General features: G+C 45.3%; 1 protein-coding gene across 1 annotated transcript in view; it reads right to left on the bottom strand.

The window, feature by feature from the left end:
* Positions 1-11,830: 11,830 nt before the first annotated feature.
* LOC140468773 (transmembrane channel-like protein 3) overlaps positions 11,831-23,126 on the bottom strand; it is a 132,728-nt gene continuing 121,432 nt past the window's right edge. Inside the window, exon 22 of the mRNA XM_072564798.1 lies at positions 11,831-14,004. Within this exon, the coding sequence (XP_072420899.1) occupies positions 13,140-14,004 (865 nt within the window). The 3' untranslated portion in view covers positions 11,831-13,139. The remainder of the gene's footprint in view (positions 14,005-23,126) is intronic.

Here is a 23,126-nt window from a genome sequence, read left to right as displayed (position 1 = left end):
ACTGGTTGAACTGAAGGGTCTGTTTCCATGCTGTATGACTCTATCACTCAGTACAGAATACAATTTTATTTGCATTAGTGGAGATACAGTCCTATATTTTTCCCCAAGTGTCTGATCAGGTTTTTATTTGTTCATGGGACAAGGACATTACTGGCAAGGTCCCCAGTTCGAGCCCCAATTTTGACTTTATGACTCCAGTCTGAGGAACTCCTGCAGAGATCTCCTGGAGTTGAGATTCTTGGCTTCCAAAAACCACAACTGCACATTTTTGTGCCAGGAACAACTCCAACTAATGGAGAGAACCCCACCCCCACCGGCTTCCCATTGACTCTGTTTTTACTGAATCTCCTTGACATTATAATTGGTGTCACCTCCCCTCTGGAATTCAGCTGTTTGGTCCATGTTTGAACTAAGGCTGTGATGAGGTCATAAGCTGAATGGCCCCATCAGAACCAGAACTGGGTGTCACTGAGCAGGTTATTGCTGAGCAGATGCTGCTTGATAGCTCTGTTGATGACACCTTCCATCACTTTACTGATGATCAAGAGTAGGCTGATGGAGCAATAATTGCCCAAGTTGAATTTGCCTTGCTTTTTCTGTACAGGACATACCTGGGCAATTTTCCACATTGTCACGTAGACACTATAGGTGTACTGGAACAGCTTGGCTGGGGGTATGACAAATCTAGAGCACAAGTCTTCAGTACTATTGCCAGAATATTGTTAGGGCCCTTGGCATTTGCAGTATCCAGTGTCTCCAACTGTTCCTCAATATCAGGTGGGACAAATTGAATTGGCTGAAAAACTGGCATCTGTGATGCTGGGGACCACTGGATGAACAAACCTCAGCACTTCTGGTTGAATATGAATGTAAATATGTCAGCTTTGACTTTTGCACTGATATGCTGGGTTTCTCCATCATTGACAATGGCAACATTAGTGGAGCCTCATTCTCCAGTGAGTTGTTTAATTGTTCACCATTATTCATGACTGGGTGTGACTGAACTGCAAAGCCTTAAAATTTGACTCTTTGATCTGCAGAGCTTTGATCTGTGGGATCGCTTCGTTCTGTCCCTCACTCGCTGTTTCACACATAAGTAGTCTTCTTTTGTGGCTTCACCAAGTTGACACCTCTTTTTTTATGTAGGTACACCTGAAGTTGCTTCCAGCATGTCCTCCGGCACTCTTCAACGATCCCGGGGAAGTTCCCTGGATTGATGTTAATGGTCAAGTGGGGAGAGAAGACGGACGAGTGGAAGTAAGGCCATTCGGCCCATCGAGTCCACTTAGCCATTCAATCATGGCTGATGGGCATTTCAACACCACTTAGCTGCACTCTCCCCGTATCCCTTAATCCCTTGCCAGGCCATGAGTTTGCAGATTGCGATTGAATACAATTCTAATGATCTTCATGGCCAACAGTGCCTGTTGGATATCAACTCTTGAGTTGCTGGATCTGCTCAAAGTCTATCCCATTTAGCACGGTGATAGTGCCACACAAAGTGGACAGTGAAGAGGGACATCAACTCCACTCCTACTGATACTATCATAGACAGGTGACTGTCATGGACAGACACGTTTGTGACAGGTAAGTTGGTAAGGATGAAGTAAAGTAGATTTTTCCCTTTCGATCATTCACTTATCACTGCTCCAGTTTATCTTCTATGATCTTTATGGTTCAGCCAGTTTTGGGCCAGCATGGTGGCTCAGTGGTTAGCACCACTGCCTCACAGCTCCAGGGACCGGGGTTCGATTCCAGCCTCGGGTGACTGACTGTGTGGAGTTTGCACGTTCTCCCCGTGTCTGCGTGGGTTTCCTCCAGGTGCTCCGGTTTCCTCCCACAGTACAAAGATGTGCAGGTTAAGTGAATTGGCCATGCTAAATTGTCCATATGCTAGGTGATTAATCAGGGGTAAATATAGGGCAGGGGAATGGGTCTAGGTGGGTTCCTCTTCGGAGGGTTGGTGTGGACTTGTTGGGCCAAAGGGCCTGTTTCCATGTTGGAGGGAATCTAACCTAATCTTGTCAGAAATGGTGCAGTTAAGCAATTCTTTGTGATGGACATTCAAACTCCTGACCTAGAGTCTATTCTGTGCTCTTGCCACCCCATAGAGTTCAACATGGGGGAGCAGGCCATAAGACACAGGAGCAAAAATAGGCCATTCAGCCCATTAAGTCAATAGCTGATCTAATAATCCTCAATTCCACTTTTTTGCCTCTGCCTCATAACCCTCAATTCCCTAACTGATTGAAAATCCGTCTCTCCCAGCTTTGCATATACTTAATGGCCCAATCTTAATAACTCTCTTGGATAAAGAATTGCAGACTCACCACTCTCTGAGAGAAGAAATTCCTCCTCATCTCTGTCTCAAATGTGCAACCCTTTATTCTGAGATATGCTCCCTGGCCTTAGACTCCTCTGTAACCATCCTGTCAAGTTCCCCAAGAATCTTGTGTTTCAATAAGGTTGCCTCTGACTCTTCTATATTCAGATGAGTACAGGTCCAGATTACTCAGGCTCTCCTCATAAGACAGTCCCTCCATCCCTGATATCAGCCTTGTGAATCTTTCTGGCTATCTCAAATGCCTGTATACACTTAGAGTCATAGAGATGTACAGCATGGATACAGACCCTTCAGTCCAACCCATCCAGGCCAACCAGATATCCCAACCCAATCTAGTCCCACCTGCCAGTACCCGGCCCATATTCCTCCCAAACCCTTCCTATTCATATACCCATCCAAATGCCTCTTAAATGTTGCAATTGTACCAGCCTCCACCACATTCTCTGGCAGCTCATTCCATACACGTACCGCCCTCAGCCTGAAAAATTTGCCACTTATGTCCCTTTTATATCTTTCCCCTCTTACCCTAAACCTATGCCCTCTAGTTCTGGACTCCCCGACCTAGGGAAAAGACTTTATCCTATCCATGCCCTTCATGAGTTTATGAACCTTTATAAGGTCACACCGCAGCCTTCAACACTCCAAGGAAAACAGCTCCAGCCTATTCAGCCTCTCCCTATAGCTCAAATCTTCCAACCCTGGCAACATCCTTGTAAGTCATTTCTGAACCCTGTCATGTTTCACAACATCCTTCCGATAGGAAGGAGACCAGAATTGCACACAATATTCCCAAAGTGGCCTAACCAATGTCCTATACAGCTGCAACATGAGCTCCCAACTCCTAACTAACTATTCCAAGAAAGCAGTATAAACACACCCTTGGCAAAGGCAGTGTCAGTAAAATAGATTGTCTCACATGCACATTGAGAGACAGAGAGAAAGAGAGAGAGAGAGAGAGTGAAAATGTGAGTGAGCGAGACAGTGAGAGAATTTTGCTGTAGTTGGTAGCAGCCTCAGATCCACCGATGTCAAGCCGGTGTTCTTCTCTGACCACCGCCTCCTGCTGGCCGACTGTCACCTACAGGACGAGCAGCGGGCTGGTAAGGGAATGTGGAAGCTGAACACAAAGCTGTTGACCCCAGGAAACATTGAGGAGCTCAAGAGGGATTACGCAGGTTGGAGAACCGTGAAGCCCCTCTTTGAGTCCCCAGCGGACTGGTGGGAAACAGTAAAAGGGAACATCAAGAGGTTCTTCATCCTCAAAGGTGTCCAGGAGGCGAGAGAGAGGCGGGGAAAACTGTCCCAGCTCCAGGAAAGTATGCAGAACCTGCTCCTGCTGCAGACGATGGGGGTCGATGTCACAGAGGACCTCAAGGAGGTGAAGGGCCAGCAAGCCTCGCTCTTTGCCTCGGAGGCCTCCAGGATAATCTTCCGGTCCAGGGTCCGCTCAGTGGAGCAGGACGAGACGTGGTCACGTTTCTTCTTCCAGAAGGTGCACAAAGAGAGCTCCGTGCTCAGCAGCCTGAAGGAAGAAGATGGCTCGGTAACGTCACCTCAGGCTGACGTCATGAGGATCAGTAAATCCTTCTACGCCAGCCTGTATGACTCGAAGCCGACCGACAGCGTGGCCTCCCAGTCGTTCCTGTCCTCTATCACGGAGGTCCTAGATGACAGAACACGGGAGAGGCTGGACCAGCCGCTATCTCTGGATGAACTGACCAAGGCCCTCGAGTCCTTCGAAAAGAATAAAACTCCCGGAAGCGACGGCTTACCGGTCGAGCTCTATTCCGCTCTGTGGGCCTTGATTGGCCAGGACCTGCTGGAGGTGTATGTCAGTATGCTTCGGGCAGGTACCATGAGTGAATCCATGAGGAAAGGCATCATCACCCTCGTCTACAAGCGGAAGGGGGAGAGGGAGGAAATTAGAAATTGGAGACCGATCTCACTGTTGAATGTGGATCACAAAATTCTGTCAAAGGTTATTGCCAACCGGGTCAGGTCTGCTCTGGGGTTGGTGATTCACCCGGACCAAACCTGTGCTGTGCTGGGCAGGAAGATGGCCGAGAATCTCACACTCCTCAGGGATACGATCGCCTCCGTGCAGGACAGGGGGTTGGACACCTGCCTGATCAGCCTGGACCAGGAGAAAGTCTTTGACAGGATATCACACAGGTATATGAGAGATGTTCTCTCCAAAATGGGCTTTGGGGAGGGAATCTGCAACTGGATCAGACTGCTTTACGCCAACATTGTCGGTGCAGTCTCAATCAATGGGTGGGAATCAGATAGCTTCCCAGTCAGATCTGGAGTCAGGCAGGGCTGCCCTCTCTCTCCTGCCTTGTTTGTGTGTTGCATAGAGCCATTTGCCGAGTCCATCAGGAAGGATGCGAGCCTGAGAGGGGTGACTATTTCTGGCAGCGGGGGCCTGCAGGTTAAGGCCTCCCTGTACATGGATGATGTCGCTGTTTTCTGCTCGGATCCGCTGTCCGTGCACAGACTCGTGTGCATCTGTGACCAGTTCGAACGGGCCTCGGGGGCCAAGGTAAACCGAGGCAAGAGCGAGGCCATGCTCTTCGGGAACTGGGCTGACCAATCCTCTATCCCCTTCACCGTCAGGACTGACCACCTGAAGGTGCTGGGTATTTGGTTTGGGGGGGCTGGGGCGTGCGCCAAGACCTGGGAGGAGCGTATCAGCAAAGTGAGGCAGAAACAGGGCAGATGGAAACTACGGTCTCTCTCCATCGCGGGAAAAAACCTGATCATCAGGTGTGAGGCACTGTCATTGCTATTATACGTGACACAAGTCTGGCCTATTCCCAGAACCTGTGCCGCTGCAGTCACCCGGGCCATCTTCCAATTTATATGGAGGTCAAAGATAGACCGGGTCCAAAGGGACTCGCTGTACAAAGATCTGGGCAACGGGGGAAAAAGTACACCCAATGCCACCCTCACCCTGATGGCCACCTTTGTGTGTGACTGCATCAAGCTGTGCGTGGATCCCCGGTACGCAAACACCAAGTGTCACTACGTACTGAGGTTCTACCTGTCCCCGGTGTTGCGAAGGATGGGCCTGGCCTCGCTGCCGTGGAACGCTCCGAGTAGTTGGACCGTTCCGTATCACCTGTCCTTCGTGGAGAAATTTATGAGGAAAAACACCTTTGACCACAAGTCCATCAGGAAGTGGTCAGCACGTAGCGTCCTTGAGACCCTTCGGGAAAAGGAGAGGGCGGATCCTGTCGAGCGGTTCCCTGAGCAGACTGTCAAAGCCATTTGGCAGAATGCCTCATCGCCAGAACTTTCCAACAAGCACCAAGACGTGGCTTGGCTGGTGGTGAGAAGGGCTCTGCAATGAAGAATGCACTAGAGCGGTGACGATTGACAGTTAACTGCCAATGTTGGCTCAAATTGGTTGACCAAGCAGATTGACTAGGAGTGATCAATTCTTTGCCCTGAGAAAGTAACCAGACAACATAGAACATTACAGAGCAGTACAGGCCCTTCGGCCCTTGATGTTGCACCGACCTGTGAAACCAATCTGAAGCTCATCTAACCTACTCTATTCCATTATCAGCAATATGTTTAACCAATGACCATTTAAATGTCCTTAAAGTTGGCGAGTCTACTACTGTTGCAGGCAGTGCATTCCACGCCCCTAATACTCTCTGAGTAAAGAACCTACCTCTGACATCTGCCCTATATCTATCACCCCTCAATTTAAAGCTATGTCCCCTCATGCTAGTCATCATCATCAGAGGAAAAAGGCTCTCCCTGTCCACCCTATCTAATCCACTGATTATTTTATATGTCTCTATTAAGTCATCTCTCAACCTTCTTCTCTCTAACGAAAACAGCCTCAAGTCCCTCAGCCTTCCCTCTGAAGACCTTCCCTCCATACCAGGCAATATCCTGATCAATCTCCTCTGCACCCTTTCCAAACCTTCCACATCCTTCCTATAATGCGGCGACTTGAACTGTACACAATACTCCAAGTGGGGCCGCACCAGAGTTTTGCACAGCTGTAACATGACCTCATGGCTCCGAAACTCAATCCCTCTACCAATAAAACCTAACACATTGTACGCCTTCTTAACAACCTTATCAACCTGGGTGGCAACTTTCAGGGATCTATGTATATGGACACTGAGAGCTCTCTGCTCATCCACACTACCAAGAATCTTACCATTAGTCCAATGCTCTGTATTCCTGTTACTCCTTCCAAAGTGAATCACCTCACACTTTTCTGCATTAAACTCCATTTGCCACCCCTCAGCCCAGCCCTGCAGCTGATCTATGTCCATCTGTAACCTGCAATATCTTTCCACACTGTCCACAACACAAATCATAGCGTCATCTGCAAATTTACTAACCCATCCTTCTCCACCCTCATCAAAGTCATTTATAAAAATGACAAATGGCAGTGGCTCCAAAACAGATCCTTGCGGTATATCACTAGTAAGTGAACTCCAAGATGAACATTTCCCATCAACCACCACCCTCTGTCTTCTTTCAGCTAGCCAAGTTCTGATCCAAACCGCTAAGTCACGCTCAATCCCATAGCTCTGAACTTTCTGCAATAGTTCACCATGGAGAGCCTTATCAAATGTTTTACTGATACCACTTTACCCTCATCTACCTGTTTTGTCACTTCTCAAAGAACTTAATAAGTTTTGTGAGGCATAACCTATCCTTCACAAAACCATGTTGACTATCCCTAATCAACTTATTCCTCTCTAGATGATTATAAATCCTCTCTCTTATAACCTTTTCCAACACTTTACCCACAACTTCAGCAAGGTATTTGATAAGGTTCCCCATGGTAGGCTAATTCAGAAGGTCAGGAGGAATGGGATACAGGAGAACTTAGCTGTCTGGATACAGAATTGGCTGAAAATGTGTTGCTGGAAAAACGCAGCAGGTCAGGCAGCATCCAAGGAACAGGAGAATCGACGTTTCGGGCGTAAGCCCTTCTTCAGGAATGAATGAAGAAGGGCTTATGCCCGAAACGTCGATTCTCCTGTTCCTTGGATGCTGCCTGACCTGCTGCGCTTTTCCAGCAACACATTTTCAGCTCTGATCTCCAGCATCTGCAGTCCTCACTTTCTCCTCTACAGAATTGGCTGGCCAACAGAAGACAGCGAGTGGTAGTAGAAGGAAAATATTCTGCCTGGAAGTCTGTGGTGAGTGGTGTTCCACAGGGCTCTGTCCTTGGGCCTCTACTGTTTGTAATTGTTATTAAAACTTGGATGAGAGGATTGAAGGATGGGTCAGCAAGTTTGCAGATGACACAAAGGTTGACAGTATAGAGTGTTGTTGTAGGCGGCAGCGGGACATTGACAAGATGCAGAGATGGGCTGAGAGGTGGCAGATGGAGTTCAACCTGGATAAATGTGAGGTGATGCATTTTGGAAGGTCGAATTTGAAAGCTGAGTACAGGATTAAGGATAGGATTCTTGGCAGTGTGGAGGAACAGAGGGATCTTGGTGTGCAGGTACATAGATCCCTTAAAATGGCCACCCAAGTGGACAGGGTTGTTAAGAAAGCATATGGTGTTTTGGCTTTCATTAACAGGGGGATTGAGTTTAAGAATTGTGACATCTTGTTGCAGCTCTATAAAACTTTGGTTAGACCGCACTTGGAATACTGCGTCCAGTTCTGGTCGCCCTATTATAGGAAAGATGTGGATGCTTTGGAGAGGGTTCAGAGGAGGTTTACCAGGATGCTGCCTGGACTGGAGGGCTTATCTTATGAAGAGGATTGACTGAGCTCGGACTTTTTTCATTGAAGAAAAGGAGGAGGAGAGGGGACCTAATTGAGGTATACAAGATAATGAGAGGCATAGATAGAGTCGATAGCCAGAGACTATTTCTCAGGGCAGAAATGGCTAACACGAGGGGTCATAGTTTTAAGCTGGTTGGAGGAAAGTATAGAGGGGATGTCAGAGGCGGGTTCTTTACACAGAGAGTTGTGAGAGCATGGAATGCGTTGCCAGCAGCAATTGTGGAAGCGAGGACATTGGGGACATTTAAGAGACTCCTGTACATGCATATGGTCACAGAAATTTGAGGGTGCATACATGAGGATCATGGTCGGCACAACATCGTGGGCTGAAGGGCCTGTTCTGTGCTGTACTGTTCTATGTTCTAACCGAAGTAAGGCCCTTTAGTCTATTACCAGGGTTGTCTCTACTCCCCTTCTTGAATAAGGGAACAACATTTGCTATCCCCCAGTCTTCTGGCACTATTCCTGTAGACAATGTCGACATAAAGATCAAAGCCAAAGGCTCGGCAATCTCCTCCTTGGCTTCCCAGAGAATCCTAGGATGAATCCCATCCGGCTCTGGGGACTTATCTATTTTCACATTTTCCAGAATTGCTAACACCTCCTCTTTATGAACCTCAATCACATCTAGTCTAGTAGCCTGTATCTCAACAACATTGTCTTTTTCCTGTGTGAATACTGACAAAAAAATATTCATTTAGCACTTCCCCTATCTCCTTGGACTCCATTCACAACTTCCCATTACTATCCTTGATTGGCCCCGATCTTACTCTAGTCATTCTTTTATTCCTGACATACCTACAGAAAGCTTTAGGGTTTTCCTTGATCCTATCTGCCAATGTCTTCTCATGTCTCCTCCTGGCTCTTCTCAGCTCTCTCTTTAGGTCTTTCCTGGCTAACATGTAACTCTCAAGTGCCCTAACTAAGCCTTCAGATCTCATCTTTACTTAAGCTGCTGTATTGCTCTTGACAAGAGATTCAACTTCTTTAGTAGATCATAGTTCTCTCACTCGACACCTTCCTCCCTGCCTGACAGGTACATACCTATCAAGGACACCCGTGATAGCTGTTCCTTGAATAAGCTCCACATTTCAGTTGTGCCCACCCCCTGCAGTTTCCTTTCCCATTCTACGCATCCTAAATTTTGTCTAATTGCTTCATCATTGCCTTTCCCCAGCTATAACACTTGCTCTGTAGTATATATCAATCCCTTTCCATTGATAAAGTAAACGTATCAAAATTGTGCTCACTATCACCAAAGTGCTCACTTACCTCCAAATCTAACGCCTGGCCTGGTTCATGACCTCGTACCAAATTCACCCCTTGTTGGCCTTATTTACATAACTGTCAAGAGAGTGGTGCTGGAAAAGCACAGCAGGTCAGGCAGCATCCGAGGAGCAGGGAAATCGACATTTCAGGCAAAAGCCATTCATCAGGAATGAGGCTGGATGTCTCGGGGTGGGGTGGGGGGGTAGGGGGTGGATAAGATTTTTAAAAAATTATCCTGATGATTTTGCCCGAAACATCAATTTTCCCACTCCTTGGATGCTGCCTGATCTGCTGTGCTTTCCCAGCAACGTCGTGTAGAGTCTGAGCTCCAGCCTCTGCAGTCCTCACTATCGCCTGTCAGGAAACCCTCCTGCACACATTGGACAAAACCTGACCCACCTAAAGTACTCAAACTATAGTGTTTCCAGTCAATATTTGGAAAGTTAAAGTCCCCTATAACTACCCTGATACTCTTGTTCCTATTCAGAATTTGAGTTTGAATCGAATTTATTGTCACGTGTACCGAGGCACAGTGACAAGCTTTGTCCTGCGAGCAATACAGGCAGATCACAGAGTTAAGTAGCATCGATGGTAAATAATAGGTAAACAGCAGCAAAAACAAAACACAGAGTTTGAGAGCCCATTCAGTATTCTAACAACAGTAGGGTAGAACTGTTTCGAAACTGGCTGGTTTGTATCGAGGTTGTAGAAAAACATTGCCAGGGTGGGATGGATCTTTGAGAATGCTGGCGGCCTTTCCTTGACAGTGGGCCTGGTAGATGGATTCTATTGATGGGAGGTTGGCCTTTGGGATTGTCTGGGCCGAGTTCACCACTCTCTGTAACCGTCTCCGATCTTGAATGGTACAGTTGCCGTACCAGGTAGTGATACATCCAGACAGAATGCCATCGATGGCTCACCTATAAAAGTTGGCAAGGGTATTTGCCATCATGCCAAATTTCCTCAGCTGCCTGAGGAAGAAGAGACGTTGTTGGGCCTTTGTAACCAGTGTGTCCACATGAATGATTGCCACCTGGTTTGATGACCTGAAGCCAGTGTAAGTGGTACAGTGAGAGGGCTTCATTTCCCAAGAATCATTATACTGGAATTGAAGTGTTAACTGTTTCTCTGTCTACCCATTCTGCCAGGCATGCTGCACTCCTTTAGCTTCCTCTATATGTGTGTGTGTGTGAGACAGGTGTATAGAGATATATACAAGAGGTACAGGACCCTCTGTTATTAGCTTCTAGTACGTGTAAGCATGCCCCAGCGCAATCCTGACAGATAATTTCTACCAGTCCATCTTCCTTCCCATCTATCTGCTCGACCCTCCCAACTGACCTATCATAGTTAACCCCATCTGCTTCCAATGATCACCTTCCCAGCTACCACTTCCCCCCACCCCCACCTCTCTATTTATCTCTCAGCCCCCTTCCCCTTCCACATTCCTGATGAAGGGCTTATGCTCGAAACGTTGATTCTCCTGCTCCTCGGATGCTGCCTGACCTGCTGTGCTTTTCCAGCACCACGCTGATCTCCAGCATCTGCAGTCCTCACTTCCTCCTTGTCCCTGATAGTTTTAAATTGGCTGTCAATGTCACTCAGATGATTTAGCAATTGTTGTCTAAATGTGTAATGTTTAACTGAGATTTGTAGACAGGGGCGAGTTGGGTCGAGTTATTAGACAGGTGATAGAGTCTGTACAGAAAACCACAAATACTGGAGATCCCAGCAGGTCCGACAGTATCCATGGAGAGAGAGCACCCTAGCATTTTGAGTCTAGATGACTCTTCAGTTGTACAGCATGTGTTGTTTTGGGGACAGTTGCTTGAGATGAACAGCTGAAGGGATTTGCTGTTTGGTAAGATCTATAAATCTTTGAGATCTACAACCTTCAATCTTAGCATAATATTGTGCACTGAAATTCATATTCTTACATCATTGGATTTGCCATGGCAATACCAACCAGAGTCTACCAAGCAACAAATCAACACACTCTTTTCATAGAGTGTGAAATGTTACTTGCTCTTTGCTTTGGTATTTTTGTGATTGTCCTGATAAGTGCAAGACAGAAAAGTTCGACATAGCGTGTCATTTTTCAATAATTCGTAAATTCTGTTCCCCCAAATAGCCATGCTGTGTTGTTAAATATCCTTGCAGCTGTTCTCTAATGCTCTCTTTGTGTTTTGAGCTCTCCATTTTCATCTACCTGAATTTTAGCAGCTGGTTCCATTTAATCCCCAGCAATTTCCCAATACACTGGATATTGTAGACAGCAGCAGAGATCTAAGTAACTAAGTGAGTGGATTCCAGGGTGGAGTCAGCACACCTCCCTACCATCACCATTGTGCCACCTCTGTACCACTCACGGAACAGGTAAGATGCTCAGCTTTTAAGGAATTTGTTTTATTGATTAGTTATGTCTTAATGCAACAATTTTTCAGGATCTTAGTTACACTTATTAGCAATACAAACTATGAGTTTGAAATTCAGAATGAAGGCACCAAGCATGCAATAAATCAATACACACTGAGAAGCTGATGGTGTGACTGTCAGAAGATTGAACAGCTGAGTGATATATTTTCATTTGCGTTACAACTGACATGCTGTAAAATCAGATTTATATTTATGTTACACAGGCCATGTTCCAATTCAAAATGCAAAAACAAAAATACTGTACATAAGCCTCAGTTAAGTTGAAGTTTGCCCCTGTGCTTGGTTAATGAGGGCTAATTATCGAATTGCCTCCTTTTCACTCTCTCCTTCCTCCTTTTAAACCTGCCTTTGTCCATACGGCCATAAGAAATAGGAACAGGAGCAGGCAGTTCGGCCCCTCGTGCCTGTTTCAGCATTCAATAGCATCATGGCTGATCCAACATTCCTCATAGCCACCTTCCTGCATATTCCCCATTCCGCTACTGTCCTAACAGCACTTTATGTTTCTCACTTCGGTGAAGCATCTTGGGAAGCGTTACTAAAGTAAAGGTGCTGTATAAATGCAATGTTATTCTGAAGGCATCCCCAAGGGCCAATTTTCTGAATGAATACCCCCCTCCAACAATCTTGTGACTGACCATAACCATCTCCATTTAAAAATGCCAGGGTCTTTTTTCTATTTTTTTATCTAAGGAATGACATTTCCAGTTAAACTGATTCACAGTTCTCTACGATAACACAACAAATCTACCTCTTTACTTGCAACATGTCTAAATGTGAAGCTTAGCTAATGATGGGTATAAGTTAATTAAATGATTAGTTTGATCTGCTGATCTCATTAAATTACCTCCTGCTGTTGTTAATTTTGAGAACGCAACATTGGAATAGGAGGAGGCCATGCAGCCCTGCCAGACTGTTCTACCCTTCAATAAGATCATGGTTGGTCTATATTTGAACTCTCTTAACCCATCTTTGATCCATATCCTCTCATGCTCTTTATCTGACAAAACACTTTCTCCATTTGGAACCCACCTTTAAGTTATAAGCAATCAGTTAAAAAAACATACAGGTTTTAAAAATTGTCAGGAATCAGAAATAGATCACAGTCTTCAACTTTACATCAGATTTCATCAAAACTATCTCACAATCCTCCCAAAAGCCCTGATTACAAGTCTACTCTCAATTCTTCTAACCCTAAAAGCTAACACTACCTTTTAGTTCTTTCTCCTTATTCTATCCATCTAACCGTCCTTAATCTCCCTTCCCCATTTTTCCCACAACTACTACTGATGTGCACATGACCAAACTGATTCTAGACATTGGAACAGACCAGCTCATTAGCCTCTGCCGCATTCAGTTCAATGCTTACTCTTGACTTGCTCCGACTTAGATTCTCGTTGGAAGTTTTCAAATACTTGTCCTTGGTATGGATGACCTGAATGTACTGGTCGGTGCTGCTGTTCTGCTGATCGCTGCTCGATGCGATTGAAGCCGAGTCCGATTCAGTCAACGACTGCTCTGCTTTGTGTTTTGTTTTCCATTTGACATGAGCTCCGGCACCTTGCTGGGTTGGTGCCAGACCTTTGCTGTTCCACTGAGCGTGCGATGACCCTGGGTCCGCGCGATCCCGCTGGGGCTCGGAGTCCTCGTCCTCGTACTGCATCTGGGCCACGTCCTTGCCGATCAATATCCGATTGTCTTTGCTGTCCCCGATGTAGAAGCGAGTGGGTTGGTGGAGATCGGAGAGCGAGTGTGGGCGCAGAGACCTGCTGAACGTGACCTGCTCCAGATCGTCCTCATCCTCCTCCTCTTCACTGACGTGAAGCTGCGGATTGGTTCGGTGCCCTGCGTGAACTGCGTACCTTTTCAGATTCCTTGGTAACATTTCCACTGCACCCCTTGTCTCGTCTGCCTTGTAATGCCTGGGGATTCGAGTGACCGAGCGAATTAACCTTTTCCTCGGCTCACGCTCATTAACTAATATGTAACGTGCCGTGTGCACTCTGCGGCCTAGAATCATCTGTGGAGCTCCTTCTGCGGGTGAATAGTGTAGTGGTCTGACACACTTCCTAAAAGGGGCATCAGGATGAACATCTTCAGGTAATTTGTTGGCCCGGCTGGAGGATGCTTTTCCTCTGTGATGCCCACTTGCGGCTCCCTGTAATCCACCTGGATTTCTGGGGAGAGAGAGTAAAGGGAAAGTGCATCAATAATCTCCAAATTCATAACCACCTGAGAGATTATGAACAGAGGTCTCTTCCACACCTCCATTAGCTTTGGAATGTGTTTGACGGTGTCATGGTAATGTCATCAGACCTGTGATCCAGAGGCCCAGTGTAATGCGCTCAGGACATAGCTTCGAAACCCACCATGGTGTAGTGTGAAATTTGAATTCAATTAGAAGAAGCAAAAATAAATTAAAGCTGTTACTCTAATGATGACTGTGTAACAACTGCCAATTATTATAAAAACCTATCTAGCTCAGTAGAATCTGCCATCTTACCTGATCTGGCCTACGTGACTCCAAACTGCCCCCTTGCAATTAGGGACAGGTAATAAGTGCTAGCCTGCCTATCCAAAAAAAAAACACACTTTTTGGACTTATTCTCCCAAGCATGAGTCCCGACTAAATATTTGTGCCCAGCTGGGAAGGGTGTTCAATATTTTAGAGTAAGTATTGCAGAATGAATATTGACACCATTGTGTTAGCCAATGGATGGCAGACTGGAAAAGATTTCTTTTAATCTGTTTTATTGTAAATGATGAAACATAATTTATTTTATAGTCAACAAAGTTGTCACGTGGAATCTTTTTGAGGCATCAGGGTCTTGCCTGCCGACTGGAGACCTGTGGTGTCTTTTCCAGTGAAACCTTACTGGTACACAAGCCAATCAGACAGGTGTGAGGCCACCAATAGGCCTCCCCATGGAATCAGGGCCCTGGGAGAAGAAGTGACACCCTGTGAGAGGTGCTGGCCAACCAGAAGTCAGCAGACCTTACACTTAGCAGCACCAAGAGGGGAAGCCATGGTTGATGGTCTGAGTGCACTCCTGGAGGACCAGAATCAGGGAGATCCCAGCAAAATGGTAGGCAATATAGGGATGGGGTTCTCGGATTGATGGGGTCAAGGTCAAAGAAAATCAGGAGGGTCTGAAGCAAGCATGGGGGCTATTGAGGGATGACATCCTCTCTCTCTCCACTCTCTTTCCCCAAGTAAGAAGGTGCCAGCAGAGTAGGGATGTGGTGCTTAAGTAGTCATTATTTGGTCATTCAGGTTTATCAATTGGTGGTGGTACAGGAAGGTAACAATGGTCCTTCTCACCCAGAATCCCATTTTGATGGAGGCAGGAAAGTGGTGGGTTCTCTACATTACCATCTCACACAAAGTAAAGTACTCTCCCTGTTATAGATGGGCCTGAAAAGGTCACAAAAGGGTTAATCCTGAGCAGTGACTTAAGTATCACTGACTGTCATGATGTCATTCCATGGAATTGTGGGAAGAATGGTTTCCGACTTTGGAGAGTGAGACGAAACAGCCAGGTCCTCCTGTCGTTCCTGGAATAATGTCTATCCAATGAACACAAACTGTAACTCGTGGTTAACATACGATAAGCCATTTGCCTGAATGGGAGACTCTTCTAGTTAGGCCGGTAAGTGGTTTACCTCTACCACAATAGACCAAATAGGCCCCATAGAGATCTACACTGGAAGAGATTTGCAGTAGCAAATTACCCACAGTGAGGGGCAGACTCAGTTTAACTACATATACACACGTCCCACTTCCGAACCTGTCACTGTTCAGAGCAAGATGTATTTTTAAGCCGACAGTAAACAGTCTATTTTACAGCAGTGACACAGGACTGATGGGAAGTGAACGATTGATCAAAATTAAGTTCAAAATTACCTGATCAAAGCAGAGTCATTGCTCCAGCAAATTGCAAAGAGTGCAGGACAGTTACCTCACATCAATGATGTCTGTAAAGTCATACCCACTCACTGACAGTATCTGCTCATGTGACTGACAACCAACTATCTCTATTCTGGCTGGGAATTTTGACTGTCTCTATATGTAGCTTGAATACAAATGTTGGATTTTGAAGCAGTCTTGGTTACCTTGTCATGACACTGGCTTCATGTTTCTCAATTGGCTCAACAATTACTCAAAGTAAAGGCAGTGAGATCCCAGGGAAGCTGAAGAGAATTGGAAAAAGGAAGTGGGCACATTGCAACATCAATCAGAGACAGATAATCTCCTACACTCTGATCCAACTCAATACAGCACAGCAACTGGCCCTTCAGCCCACCAAGCCTGTGCCAATTCTAGTCCTTATTTAGACCCACCACTGATTGCCCATGCACAGTTTCCATCCCTCTCTTTACCTCCTGTTCCCATATGTGTATCAACTTTTAAACTCAAGTGGGACAGAGAAGAATTTCCAGCTTTATTCCCTCCCTGGGATTTTAACCACTTTTGGGCTCCTTCCAGAGATCACAGGGTTTTGGATGGTGTTGGGAGCCCATATGCTGTGAAGCACAAGCTATCGCAGATTGTGCAGGAACACGCTGGATGGACCAGAGGATCTTTGTATGGTGGCTGAGGTGATTGTTTGGTCTATATGCCAGAGAATCCAGATGAAGGAGAAGACCTGCATGGACAAGAATGGCCACCTCATGACAGGGGCAGCACAGAGCTGTCAAAGAATATGCCACAGAAGGCCATGTTCACACCTCATAGTTGGGGAGATGAACATTCTAGAAGATCCTGGTCTAATTCCAGACCCTTGTAAAAGTCCAAGGGAAGTTTAACAATGAGAACGAGGTCTGTTTTAAAAGGCATATTTTCAAATGCATAAACTTTACAATATCTGCAATTTTCAGTAAGCTAGGAAATCATTCTTATTGAACTACGTGTTTTTTCATTCACAGAGAATTTAGTTTGAAGATGATGTGCGTTTAAGCCATGGTTGGGAAAGGATATTGCGATGTAAAGTGTGTGGTTTATGGATATTTTAACATAATTCATTTTGTTTTTTGAATTTTGAACTAGTGGCATATTTTTTTTTCCAGTTTGTCTGAGCATAAGAAATAGGAACAGGAATAGATTGTTCAGTCCCTCAAGCTCTTTCCACCATTTAATAGGATCATGGCTGGTCTGACATTTGTCACATCCATTTTCCCAGCAACCCTGGATTCCCTGACTGATGACGAATCTATCTTAGTCTTAAATATATGCAAGGACTCTGCCCTCACAGCTCTCTGTGGCAAGAAGTTCCAAAGACTCACAACCCTCAAAAAGAAATTCCTCCTCATCTGAGTCTTAAATTGGAGTCCTTTTACTCTGAGACTATGTCCTATTCACTGGATCTAACAGGAACCTGCCTCTTTCTTTTCAACATAAAAGCTGTGTGGTAGTCCTGGACATTTAATAGAAAACTGCAACACAATCAGAAGTTGCTAGAAAAGCTCAGCAGGTCTGGCAGCATCTGTGAAGAGAAATTAAAGTCAACGTTTTGGATCCAGTGACCCTTCCTCAGAACTGGACCCAAAACGTTAACTCTGATTTCTCTTCACAAATGCTGCCAGACCTGCCTACCTATTCCCTGCAACTTCAGTGATTTTGTGATTTACAGCATCTGCAGTTTTTCAGGTTTTATTTAAAACGCTGCATTGTGGTGAATTTTATAGCATGGAATTTGAAGATGGCTTTGAATGTTGTGCTAAGAATTTCTGGAAGTGAAGGCCATAACTGTGGATTAATCAAAATGTTTAACTATAATTAAGCTGAGAGAGTTAGCAGAAAATTTTGAAGGTAGAAGTAAAACGAAGATCCCACAAGGTTGAGCTGGTGTTAGTGATTATCCAACATCTAACGTGGTGCCACTGTTTAAGAAGGGTGGTAAGGACAAGCCAGGGAACTATAGGATAGTGAGCCTGACGCCAGTGGTGGGCAAGTTGCTGGAGGGAATCCTGAGGGACAGGATGTACATGTACTTGGAAAGGCAAGGACTGATTTGGGATAGTCAACATGGCTTTGTGTGTGGGAAATCATGTCTCACAAACTTGATTGAGTTTTTTGAAGAAATAACAAAGAGGATTGATGAGGGCAGAGCAGTAGATGTGATCTATATGGACTTCAGTAAGGCGTTCGATAAGGTTCCTCATGGGAGACTGGGTTAGCAGGGATAGATCTCACGGAATACTGGAAGAACCAGCCATTTGGACACAGAAATGGCTCAAAGGTAGAAGACAGAGGGTGGTGGTGGTGGAAGGTTGTTTTTCAGACTGGAGGCCTGTGACCAGTGGAGTGCCATAAGGATCGGTGCTGGGTCCTCTACTTTTTGTCATTTTTATAGATGATTTGGATGCGAGCATAAGAGGTACAGTTAGTAAGTTTGCAGATGACACCAAAATTGGAGGTGTAGTGGACAGCAAAGAAGGTTACCTCAGATTACAACAGGATCTGGACCAGATGGGCCAATGGGCTGAGGCTCACTATCCTATAGTTCCCTGTCTTGGCCTTACCACCCTTCTTAAACAGTGGCACCACATTAGATGGAGTTTAATTTAGATAAATGCGAGGTGCTGCATTTTGGGAAAGCAAATCTGAGCAGGACTTATACATTTAATGGTAAGGTCCTAGGGAGTGTTGCTGAACAAAGAGACCTTGGAGTGCAGGTTCATAGCTCCTTGAAAGTGGAGTCGCAGGTAGATAGGATAGTGAAGAAGGTGTTTAGTATGCTTTCCATTATTGGTCAGAGTATTGAGTACAGGAGTTGGGAGGTCATGTTGCAGCTGTACAGGACATTGGTTAGGCCACTGTTGGAATATTGCGCGCAATTCTGCTCTCCTTCCTATCGGAAAGATGTTGTGAAACTTGAAAGGGTTCAGAAAAGATTTACAAGGATATTGCCAGGGTTGGAGGATTTGAGCTGTAGGGAGAGGCTTAATAGGGCTATAGGGCTGTTTTCCCTGGAGCATCAGAGGCTGAGGGGTGACCTTATAAAGGTTTATAAAATCACGAGGGACATAAGACCATAAGACCATAAGACATAGGAGTGGAAGTAAGGCCATTCGGCCCATCGAGTCCACTCCGCCATTCAATCATGGCTGATGCGCATTTCAGCTCCACTTGCCAGCGTTCTCCCCGTAGCCCTTAATTCCTCTAGACAACAAGAACCTATCAATCTCGGCCTTGAAGACATTTAGCATCCCGGCTTCCACTGCACTCCGTGGCAATGAATTCCACAGGCCCGCCACTCTCTGGCTGAAGAAATGTCTCCGCATTTCCGTTCTGAAATGACCCCCTCTAATTCTAAGGCTGTGTCCACGGGTCCTAGTCTCCTCGCCTAACAGAAACATGGATAGGATAAGTAGACAAAGTCTTTTCCCTGGGTTGGGGGAGTCCAGAACTAGAGGGCATAGGTTTTGGGTGAGAGGGGAAAGATGTAAAAGAGACCTAAGGGGCAACATCTTCGCTCAGAGGGTGGTACGTTTATGGAATGAGCTGCCAGAGGAAGTGGTAGAGGCTGGTACAATTGCAACATTTAAGAGGCATTTGGATGAGTATATGAATAGGAAGGGTTTGGAGGGATATGGGCCAAGTGCTGGCAGGTGGGACTACATTGGGTTGGGATATCTGGTCGGCATGGACGGGTTGGACCGAAGGGTGTGTTTCCATGCTGCACATCTCTTTGACTCTATAACTCCACACAGAGAGTCGCCCGAGGGTGGAATTGAACCCGGGTCCCTGGTGCTGTGAGGTAGCAATGCTAACCGTGAGGCACCCTGCTACACTGAGGTCTGAGGCATCTTCAGAAAAGAGGACATCAAGAAAGGAAGGAGTAGTAAAATTTAGCAACACTATAAAGAGAACATATAACTGGAGTACAAAGTGGATATTTTTCCTTAGAGGGGCCGAAGGTTTTATCATGAAAATTATTTTCTGAATCGGGTCTAAGAGAATAAGATTGCTGCAGGTTCTGAATATTCTATCCCAAAAGGAAGATAAACCAATAAAGATGGAGAGACATTGAAACAAGTCAGTCAGTGACACTGCTCATGGTATGTTTTGTCTGCCAGAGGGCTTAATGAATCAGAAAATGTTAATTAGATATATTCATGATAGATACAGGTTGTTCTGCTACATTTGGTTAATGGGAATTTGTCTCAATGTGACTGATGATTTGTGGATACTGTTCCTGTCGCATAAAGTTTTGTATTGTACTAGGATTAAATCTCGGCACAACAGCGTGGGCCAAAGGGCCTGTTCTGTGCTGTGCTTTTCTATGTTCTATAATGTGATTCTGGCCCCATTAGTTTGAATGGTGCCGCTGTTCCTCGATTTTCTTATAACATGGGATTGTATGAGAATGGAGCTACCGTGTAATAGTGGAACTGACTACACAAAGCAGAAGAATTCTTCCAGCATTTTCTCTGTTTGCATCATTATACAGAGTTAGATTAAAGAATGACTTTGGAAATACAGACGTTGCGGTGGGAGTAGTGAATACAGGGAATTGGAACATGGGAGTAGGCTATTCAGCCCTTCGAGCCTGTTCTATCATTCAATGAAATCATGAATGATCTGTGGTCTAACTCCACATACCTGCCTTTGGCCGATATCCCTTAATACCTTTGTTTAACAAACTTTTATCAATCTCGCATTTAAAGTTAACAACTCATCCAGCATCCAGTGGCATCAATGGAAGAGAGTTCCAAACCTCTCCCACCCTTTGTGTGTAGAGGTGTTTCCTAACATCTGCCCCGAATGGTCTGGCCCTAATTCTCAGACTTTGCCGCTCGTTCTAGAATCTCCAGCGACTGGAAATAATTTATCTTTATCAGCCTGTCCTTCTCTGTAAATATCTGGAAGACTTTGATCAGATCACCCCATAACGTTCAAAATTCTAGAGAATGCAGGCCTATTACTTGAAAGGCAAAGTGTTAATAAGGAAATGGAGACCAACTCAAATTGGTGAGGACTGGGCAGTGCTCCATCTGGTGGTAATTCCATCTGAGTATCAACATTAATGATATTCAAATGGCAGATCGTTTTAATATTAGGATAATGTAGGCCAAAATATTAAAACAGGGTTATTGGACAGGATCATATCATGTCTTGCCAGGCATGCCATTAATGCTAAGGGAAAATTCAACCCTAAGTTAAACCTGTGTCTCTGATTCCAACACCAGCTTTTGAAGGTCTGTAATAATGGTAAAAAGATAAAACTTAAGGCTTTATATGTAAATGCATACAGCCTTTGTAACAAGATAGATCAGTTGCCTGTATAAGCCAAATTAAAGGAAAATGACTGAAAGCTATAGTTGCGGGGGGGGGGGAGGGGGGAGGGGGGGGGAGGGGGGGGGGGGGGGAGGGGGGGGGAGGGGGGGGCAGGGGGGAGGGGGGAGGGGGGGGGAGGGGGGGGCAGGACTAGGACAGAATAGACACAAAGGAAAAGGAGGCGGACATGTTATGTTAATAGAAGTAGGATTCAGAATAGTGGTGAATAGTGATATAGGTGCAATAGATCATGATGTGAAATCATTTTGGCAGGAAATAAGGAATAGCAAGGGTAAGAGGTTAAGGGTAGGAGGTGCCTATAGAACCCCCCCCCCCCCCCACCCAAACATTCTCCTAACTGTGGGACAAAGTATAAATCAAGAAATAATGGAGGTGGGTAAGAAAGACATGTCGATTTTCATGGGTGATCTAATCTGAACGTTGACAGGACATTTCAGATGGGCAAGGCTAATGTGAATTTGTAAACTGTATTAGGAAATGTCTTTTAGAGCAGTACATTGCAGAATTTACACAGGAACAGGCTTTTCAGATCCAGTAACGTGTCACAGAATCAGAGAATCCCAACAATGTGGAAGCAGGCCTTTCAGCCCATTGAATCCACACCAACCCTCTAAACAGCAACCCAACCCAGACCCAATGCTTACCCTATCCTACCCAATCCTTGTAACCCTGCATTTACCATGGGTAATCCACCTAACCTACACATCCCTAGACTCTATGGGAAATTTAGCATGGCCAATTCACCTACTCTGCATGTCTTTGGACTGTGGGAGGAAACCGGAGCACCCAGAGGAAACCCAGGCAGACACAGGGAGAATGTGCAAACTCCACACAGTCAGTCGCCTGAGGCAGGAATCGAACCCAGGTCCAGAATGCTGTGAGGCAGCAGTGCTAACCACTGTGTTGCCATTATGAAGTAGGATTGGTAAGAGATCTTGTAGTTAAGAAGTGTCTAGGGGATAGCAATCACAATATGATAGAATTTCAAATTCAGTTTGAGGAAGAGCAATACAGGTCTCAAACCAGTGTTCTCAATTTGAATAAGGTCAACTACAGAGAGAGAGGTTAAGGTCATGATGAACAAAGGCATTATTGAACAGTCAGTCATCGTCACTGGGGTTCACCTGTCATAATTGTACTGAAATCAGAGAGGTCACAAAGATGTTATATTAATTATCACAATTTCAACATGGTGACAGAAACAGACACATACCTTATTCTATGATGGGAGGACTGCACTAAATGAATGGACACACACCATTTGTCACTCTGTGCTCTGAACTCAGGAGAATGACGAATCAGCTGGGCTCTGCAATGGATAGGCGATTGCAAGCTGGTGCCAAGGAAATAAAGGCTGGGCATTACCACAAGGACTGAATCCACTTTGGGCAGTGGTGCAAAACTGGCAATGGTTTCTTTTGAACTTCTTTAAGAAAAAGATCAGGGTTGGAGTGTAAAGGAGTGGAGATTCCATGGTTAATGTCTCTGTGCCACCTGCCTATAGCAGTTTTCACCCTGCATTGCTGTTTCATAGAAGGGATAGTGAAAGGAAAATTACTGAACAATTTGTTGACACTGATGCTATTTCCCTTTGTGTGCTATTCACTGAAAGCCCAGACAATAAGGTATGACAATGAAATTGTTGCCTAGTACCTTCCTATAGCTGTAAATCACTGTATGTTTGCAGAAGTGATTCAGTGACGTGGGCCAAATTTGAACCAAAACAAAATTTTATGCTGGTCATGACTGCATGAAATATTTATTTCCTCCAATGAATCATCTTTCTCATCATTTATATGCTAAATGTTTGTTTTCTTTTGTTCTTTCATATGATGTGGGTATCACTGCACAAAGTGGCCTTGAACTGAATGACTGACTACAACCTTCCAGAGGGCAGTTCAGAGTCAACCACATTGTGTGACTCCAGACACACAGCATTGTCCAGACTATGTAAGGAGGGCAAATCTCCTTCTCCAAAGGACATTAGGCTTCCAAACA

This window comes from Chiloscyllium punctatum, chromosome 48, assembly GCF_047496795.1.
Source record: "Chiloscyllium punctatum isolate Juve2018m chromosome 48, sChiPun1.3, whole genome shotgun sequence".
In the NCBI taxonomy this organism is placed as follows: Eukaryota; Metazoa; Chordata; class Chondrichthyes; order Orectolobiformes; family Hemiscylliidae; genus Chiloscyllium; species Chiloscyllium punctatum.
This window is presented reverse-complemented; position numbering and strand designations above follow the sequence as displayed.